The sequence below is a fragment of the Semicossyphus pulcher genome, unplaced genomic scaffold, assembly GCF_022749685.1.
Source record: "Semicossyphus pulcher isolate SPU_LCO1_2020_fin unplaced genomic scaffold, fSemPul1.0.p SCAF_1, whole genome shotgun sequence".
NCBI lineage: Eukaryota > Metazoa > Chordata > Actinopteri > Labriformes > Labridae > Semicossyphus > Semicossyphus pulcher.
Window position 1 is genome coordinate 29416542 of NW_027211603.1, and position 8692 is coordinate 29425233.

Here is an 8692-nt window from a genome sequence, read left to right on the forward strand (position 1 = left end):
CATGCAGGGTTCAGAATATCTCAGACATGGTTCAGTACAGTAAACTAGGTATATTTTTAGTATCACATCCCAGAATCTATACGAAGGTGATGTTGTCTGCTACTGGATGAAATGTGAAACGTCTTCAAGAACTTCAACCAAGTCCAGTTGCCTTTTGGATTAATCTTAGAGTTACCATGACCTGGATGACCTAGAACCTTCACAGACCACACAAGCTTTACACCACGTCTTCTCAAGGTCATAACTCAGTCATAACAAATACACACCCTACATCCAGACACTGCTACAACCGAGAGAACTATACTTTCATAGTAGTGCCGCAATTTGATGTCAGTCGAGCATAAATGTTGATACATAATTTCAGCTATTGGCTCATGTCTGGACTGTTTACAGAAAGAGATTAGAATGCATGCTAACATTAGCCTACTAGCAATCAACACAGAAACAGCTGATGCTGATGGGAATGTTAATAGTTTTGTAGATCTTTGGTCATAAACCAAAGTTGTATTTTTTAAGTTTTGACTTGATGCTGGGGCGACATGAACATAGGAGGTCCACCAAAGTTACTATTAAAGGTGAACCAAATTTCATGACGATACACAAAAGAGTTGTTGAGTCTCTTCATTCAAAACCATGTGATCCTCTAACGGTGGCTCGAGAGGAATAGTTAAAGAATTAGTACCATAAGTAACCTCAGGTCATCTTCTGGGAACCATGAATGTGGCCTTACAATCCTGGGCCAATGCATCATGAACATGTTGTATTTGAAACAGCGAAGGAAAGCCTCGACTTGCTGATGGAGCTACTGGAGTAGTCCGATGATCACCAAAATCAATAGGATTCATCCTCTTAGGAACATGAATGATTGTACCACATTTTTGAGGTCCAAGGCAAATGTCTCACTGGGACACTAAAAGTCTTTCTTTTCTTATCTTTGATTCTCGACCAAGGTGGCGGACCCACTGACAACACTGTCCCTACAGAAACACTGCCACCTAGAGGGTCGAATAACATGACTTATTGCAGTAGCTCAGGTATTTCCAGAAACCTCTAAAAGTCATCCAACCATCTGGATGAGAAAAGTGCCTTTTTTTGCAACAAGACAAAATTGCTTTATTTTGAAGCTCAGCTCTGTCACTGCCATTGAACTGTTAAGAGATAAGAGGCCCAAATTAGCACTAACATTCAATGTGGTTTATTCTGAATTAGTTATTCATCATTTTTAACCAGATTATTTGTTCAGAGTAAAATGAAGCTTGAATTGAGTTACACAGTTTCTATTTTTTACGTATTGTTAGTTATATTCATCACTGTGCTCAAATCCAAAGCTATGTAATAGCAATACCTTTCAATGTAGTCTGTGCAAATGAAGCTCTGGCTTCAAGTCCAGGTCAGAAGACAAAGGTTTTACATCGTTAGACTCTATTGTCCTCCTGAGATCAGTTCTTTGTCATCGTGTGTGAAATGTTTGTAGGCACAGTAAAGAAACAAAACTGGACAGCGATAAGTTTCTATGCATTACCTTTATTACAGATGATTGAGGCATGTGAGGGTCATATGTTTTGTTATCTGTATATTTCAAATAACAATGTAAAAGAAATGCAGTAACTTTAGATAAAACACAGAGAAAAGAGACGGGGTAAAATGGTTGCATTTAGTATTAGCATTGTTGTTAGCAGCCGTAGAGCAGGTTGATCCTCCTGATGTCCCAGTAGGACATGCCCTGCCTCTGGCCGATCTGGACGTTGGGGTCGGGGATGGGGGAGATGGAGTCCTTCCCGTACTGGATGGAGAAGGCTGTTCTTCCATAGTGCATGATGGAGGAGTAGTCGTAGGGAGTGTTCAGGTTGTTGGTGGACTGCTTGTAGAAGTTGTAGGCCATCTGCGGGTTGATGTTCTCCCAGTTGATCCTGACGTAGTAGTCGCGGTCGCTCCTGGTCTGTTCGTGCTGGAAGCCCAGAGCGTGGTTGATCTCGTGCATGATGATGCCGTGGTAGAGGCAGCCCTGCTTGTTGAGAGAGAGCACCTGTCTGCCTCCCTGTCTGCCCAGAGCGGAGAAACATCCGGCCTTGTTCTCGATGCTGATGTAGTCGTACTCGTTCCGCCGGGGGACGAAGCGGATGCAGGTCCTGCTGTGGTACACCTTCATGGCGCGGTCCATCTTCTGCCTCTCCCAGCTGGTGAACTGGCCGCTCACGGTGAAGGGGATCGTCACCAGGCCGTTGGAGGCTTTCCTCCACAGGCAGTTCTGGGACCAGCACATCATGGCGTTTCTGGTTCTGGGAGCCAGCAGGTCTCCTTCCAGCAGCATCTCGTCGGTGGCGTTGTTGGAGGTCAGAATCCTGGTGGTGATGTCCACGGTGTCTGGGACTTCTTCTTCTTCTCCGCTTCCTTCCTGCTGGAGAGGAAGAGCCTGAGAGAGGCCGAGCAGGAGCAGCAGCAGCAGGCTGGCAGAGGGAGTCATCTTCAGGGTGGGTCTGGAGGCTGTGGAGCTTCTGTGGAGAGCTGCTGTGGAGAGACTCCTTGAAGCTTGATGTTTGACTCAGGTCAGTCCACACTCTTTATACTCTCCTCTACAGGTGTGTCTGCAGGAGGATTATGGGTTGGGGTCCACACTGATAGGCCTAAATAAACCTCTGGAGGGAGGACTCCACAGACAAACCTACTCTTTAAACAGGTTTGTTTTCTCTGGTCATTAGAAGAATTAACACGGCTTTACTAGGTGGTTTATAGCTAAACGCTTCATATGGTCCTCAACCAATGAGACATCCAATTAGAATATATTTGTCAAGACATAGCGGGGCTATGCATATGTCTCTTTTAATCTGCCTGTTATGTTTACTATGATTTATATCTTATATATGTGAATGGTATGATTGTAAACATATTCAAATATATTATTCCAATAGAAATAGATGATGCTATAATGATATTTGCAATAATATGAATATTGTTTTTCCCTATTGATCATAAACATACTGATACATTACATACATACATTCTTACACACTGCATCTTTGATTTGTTCACAGTCACAGTTTAATCTGTCAACATGCTTACATATTGCCAACAGCAATACACACAATATGCAGCAGAGGCTGATGGGAATGTCATTGCTTCTGGAGACATTTCAATTAAAAATGGTAAAAAGTTTTGACCTGATGGTGGCGCTGCTTGAAAAGACGAGGGGTTTCCAAATTTTAAACAAGAATGTAGTGACCACATTTACAATATTTGTTAAGACCATTTATTCAACCATAAAACCATACACACTTACAGGGAACGCGCCTCAAAGTCTGTGAGCCCGTGAGTGTGGAGATTGGGATTGTGGCAGCGCTTTTAAAAACGTTGGCTAGTTTAAATGTACCTCTGTCGGCTATCACAAACACACAGGTGCGTCGGGACTTTGCAGAAAACAAGCAGGGTGATGATACAACTGGAGTTTGTCACATGAGAAAAGAGAGACCAGGTTTAGCACCCTTCTTAGGACTCACTGGAAGTTTGTTTCTTTGTATCAATGGAAGAGTTTTATTTTTTTTATGTTTTATTTTGAATATATTATGTACAATTGGACCAATGACAAAAATGAATGCTTTTTATCTATCATGTATTGAACAGATCAAACTGCTTTCATGAAATGTTTTGTTTTTTTACATTGTAAAAACTGTTGAAAGAATGAATAAACTGTTTGATAAGAGCATGTCCTCCTTTTGTAATTACTTAAAATGATCATTGTTATACAACATTTATTACTGGATTGTGCATTATTTCACACTTTGTACACATGTTAAACCATATCCATGGCATACTCTCAATGCTGCCCACAGGTTGTAGCATGTTTAACATGAACCTGACTACTAAAATAAGATACATCTGTACGTTTTTTTTTTTTTTACAAGGAAATAGATTATCTCTGATGGAAAATCATCATAATAGTCGTCAACAGTAACTGCTGTGTTTTAGAATCAGACAGTCACATCTACAGCACGTGCAGAGAAAGTACTCCAAACACTGGGATAATGGGACTCAATAACTCCTCCTCAAATGGCTCGCTCAGAACAAATGGCTTCTCTAAGTTTGTCCTCTAGCACCGTATCTTGTTTGGATATATCTGTAATGAAGCATCACTAGCATCACGTAAAACCCTTTCTTCTCCAGATGTGAGCCCTGAGTTTGGATATTCTCACTGAATCCCCGAAACCGAATGTAAAGGACACCTCTCTGTGGATTCACTTTGCCCAATGTGTTGGACTGTTTTCTCATCGTGTTGTTTAACAGTGGAGGGCGCCATCTAAATAGATCTGTGAGACTTGTTATAGACGCTGGTTGTGTCCGAAATCACCCACTACTCACTATATAGTGCACTATACAGGGTATTCGCCATTTAGTAGTGCTGCCTGAATTTTGAGTGAGAATTATTATACCCTATATAGTGGACTCATTGTATCCCATAAAGCAATGTGAAAAGCAGTGTACAACCGATGGTCACTAACCAAGCAATATATACCATAATGCATTGCGGTGCCAATGGAGACGAGAGAAGCGCAACCAGCGTGATCTGATGCACAATGACAGTAATTCTCCAATTTTCTAAGTAACTTTAACTTCAGATCATGAAGTGTGTTTTATCGGTTTCTTATCCACGTTATAAGTTGTGAATTTTATTTATAAATTACGCCACTACAGTACTAATCACGGCTAGCGATCCAGATCGCTAATGCCTTGTTATGTATAGTAATTGCCATTGGCAGCACTGCTAACGTTAAGCCAGACGGGGGCTAAATGTTTGTATTTGGCTCTGGAGAAATATCAATTGTCAGTTTATTTTGTTCTGTTCAGGGAGCGACGGCGATGTGGCCAAACTGATTCTGCTCTTCACCGAACACTTTGCTGCTGCAGCTGGATGAGACGTGTCAGATTCTTCTGAATGGGTTTCTTATTGTGATGCGTAATTTATCATAGGTACAATTTACTAAAGAAAAAAGCCGTCTATTTTCATTAGTAATTATATTGACGTTTGTTACTTGTTCTTACATTTTGTAGAGCTGTGTTGAAAGAGGTGAATATAAATAAATGAAATGTGTGTGAAAATCTGGTTTCATGTTTTTATTAACTTTACAGTATTTTATATTTGATGTATTGTTATGTCTTGTGGAAATACGCTCAGTATAATATTAGTTATTAATGAAATTAATGCTGTTATTTATTACTGATCCCAAACGGTGTTGAGCTGCACGTTGTAATGGATTGCACAGGAGGCTGCACAGAAATTATGTTTTGTTACTTTTACCATTTCACAAACTTAAATCACTGTCAACATTGATAACTTCCTATTATAAGGATCAACATGTAAACATCAGTGACAATACACTTTTCTTCATACTTTCGTTCCCCCTTTTTTTTTTTTTAGAACCCCCCCAAAGGCCACGAGTCAGATGTGTGACTACACGTCAAGCCTGTTAACTGGTTTGCACACACGTCCAGATCTAGTCATCGTCTGACAAGGCAAAGAGATCGAAGGTGTTGCCTCACTCTGACAAACAGGAACAGTGTCTGAAGTGTCGGCTTTGTCAGAGCAAACATCTGCCTCTGACGCTTCACAGGGCGCTGCCGGGATGGGCTGTGGAATTGGGCCTGGCTGAAGGTGACGACGGTTCCGCCTCAGCTCTGCTCCACAGTGTGTCCTGATAACAAAGGATCTCAGGGTAGTGCTCTCACTTGAGACCACTGCAGGCAAAGACCACGACTTCTCATGATCCAATTTGGAGAGTACGACATCTCATGGTTGCAGGGCAGATAAGGGTCTGGCTCCATGGCGGCGGTTGTAGTAGTAGGCCTGTTTAGCCTTTCCCTTGCTGTCCTTTTCTTTCACAGCTGTCAATCTGTGCCATTTTGGAGTGAGATTTTTCTCCAAAGTAGGGAGTGTTGTTCTAATTCTCCTCCCCATCAATAACTCTGCCGGGCTGAATCCTGTGGTGGAACAGGAAGTGGACCTGTAGCTCATTAAAGCCATCACAGGATCATCCTGCTTGAGGATTTGCTTTGCGACCTGAACAGCTCTCTCGGCTTGACCGTTGCCTTGTGGGTGGTGAGGGCTAGATGTGCAGTGTTTGAAGTCAAGCTGTTTAGCAAACTCTTTGAATTCCGCACTGGAAAACTGCGGACCATTATTGCTCACCACCTCATCTGGAATGCCAAACCTTGCGAAGACAAATTTGAATAACTTGCCCAGTTGTAGTTAATGGCAGATGTAGTATTTCAATGAATCGGGAATAGTAATCAGTAATCACCAGGTAGTGTTGGTGTTTGTGCTCACAAAGGTCCATTGCAACTCTTTTCCAGGGTCGTTCTGGAAGCGGTGTAGAGATGAGAGGTTCTTTGTGTTGTGTTTTTCTCAGCTTACAGCACAACTAACATGATGTCACAAGCTTTAACAGCTCTGCAGAAAATCCAGGCCACCAAACTGATGAACTTTCTCTCTCTCTGCATTTGTTCAAGCTCTGGTGTCCTTCATGAATTTTCAGAAGAATCTCGCCTCTCATTGACCTTGGCACAACAATCCTGTTTCCTCTTAAGACGAGTCCATTGTACTCTGACAGTTCTGATTTCACTGGAACATAAGCTCTAGCATTTATGGGAACTTTGCTTATGTGTTCAGGCCATCCTCTCTTTATGAGTTTCACAACAGTCAGCAGTTCAGAGTCGGCTGCTGGCCTTCCTTATTTCCTCCATCTTGCTTTCAGAGGCTGGAACCCCCTCGACCCCGCTGGCAACGTAACACGCCACGTCACTTTGCGTGTCAGTGTCTGCACACGCGCTGGCCAATGGGCTGCGTGACAGGATATCTGCAACTATGAGTGTTTTCCCTGGAGCATACTCCGCCACCGGGTTAAATCTCATGAGCCTCATAAGAAGACGTTGACATCGCAGTGGGACCTTGTCCGGGCTACGACTGTTGATGAGAGGCACAAGTGGCTTGTGGTCAGTTACTAGCTTGAACTGCTCCAGTCCATTAAGGTACCTTTCAAACTTTCAAACACACACCAGCCAGAGCTTCCTTTTCAATCTGGGCGTAGCGGGTCTCTGCTTCAGTCAGGCATCTGGAACAATATGCCACAGGTTTCCACTGCTCTCCGTGTAGCTGAAGTAGCACCCCCCCCAGTCCATAGCTGCTTGCGTCGGCTGATACTGCAATAGGTTTGTCCACATTGTAGTAAGCGAGTACTGGTGCAGTAGTCAACAGCTCTTTAATGTGGTCAAAGGCTGTCTGCTGTGCGTGACTCCATGTCCATGCATTCTTGTTTTTTAGAAGTTCATACAGCGGTTGTCCCACAGTTGAGAGTTTGGGGATGTATCTTCCCAGATAGTTCACCATCCCTAGCACCCGCTTTAACTCCTGCACGTCTGCTGGTGGGTGCAGCTGTTGAATAGCCTCCACCTTGCCTGGGTCGGGCTGGATTCCAGACCTGTCGATGAGGTGTCCAAGGAACCGCAGCTGACCCTGCTTGATGGAGCACTTTTCTTTGTTTAGCTCAAGCCCAGCTGACTCAATGCGCTGCATTACCATCTCCAGGCGGCTGTCATGCTCCTCTTCTGTGGCTCCGTATACAAGAATGTCATCCATGAAGACTGCGACACCCTCCAGCCCCTGCAGAGTCTCCATCATCTTCCTCTGGAAGATTTCAGGTGCGCTTGTTATCCCAAATGGCAGGCGGTTGAAGCGGAAGCGGCCAAAGGGTGTTATAAAGGTGGTAGGTTACAGCTGTCAGGGTGGAGAGGTATTTGGAAGAAGCCGCTGGCGGCATCTAGTGAAGAGAACACAGTGGCTCCGCTCAGCTTTGCTGTTATCTCATCTGTAGTAGGCAGGATGTACTGTTCTCTTTTAACAGCTTGGTTCAGCCTCTTGAGATCAACACAGATGCGGGCTTTACCTGTACTCCTCTTCAGGACTGGCACCATGGGCAGCATAAGGTTGAGCGTTGACTTTAAGCTGTATTCTTACAGGTTCAGTCTATAAAGTCCCATGCTCCCCATATGCCTGCACATGTCCTTCGCCTTTCACAGTCTCATCAACTCTCCTCACTAGTCACATTTCCACAGAGAGTGGTCTGCTGAGGAGATTGTTCACTGTGTGACCACGTATAACATATGCTTATAGATGGTAAGTCTTGCCTTTGTGTGTTACAGTGCTCTGGATCTGTCCTATGCACTTTAACTCTCCACCTGGGCTATCCAGTGGAATATCTGCAGGCTGCAGAGGACATTTGGGAATGATTGAGTTGTAAGTCTGTTCACATATAACACTTACATTGGCTCCTGTGTCAATTTTGAAGATGGCTGGTGTTGAGCCCACCAACAGTTCAACCGTCCACTGCTTAGCTGAGCCATCTGCTTTCCTCACAGCACCCAAGAAGTATGACTGCAGTTTATCTGTTGGTTCTGTCACCTCACCTTGTGAAGCGACCTCTTCAGACTGCCTGACCGTCTCTAAGGTCATTGCCAGCGCCAAGTCCTTCGTCAGCTGCAGTTTATGGGAGACATCTTTATCCATTATTCCAACAACAATGCGGTCGCGGATATTCTCATCCCTGCTTGTGCCAAAGTCACAATGTTCCGATAGCTCGTACAAAGCCCTGATAAAAGTCTCTGCTTTTTCTCCCGGTCTTTGCGCGCGCTGGTAAAGACAGGCGCG

The 8692-nt window shown here is 43.9% G+C and overlaps 1 protein-coding gene across 1 annotated transcript; it reads right to left on the minus strand.

Annotated features, from left to right (window-relative positions):
• Positions 1–1672: 1672 nt before the first annotated feature.
• Positions 1673–2464, minus strand: LOC138605020 (high choriolytic enzyme 1-like). The gene has a single exon (XM_069677123.1). The coding sequence runs from the start codon at positions 2462–2464 to the stop codon at positions 1673–1675; it is 792 nt and encodes a 263-aa protein (XP_069533224.1).
• Positions 2465–8692: the final 6228 nt, after the last annotated feature.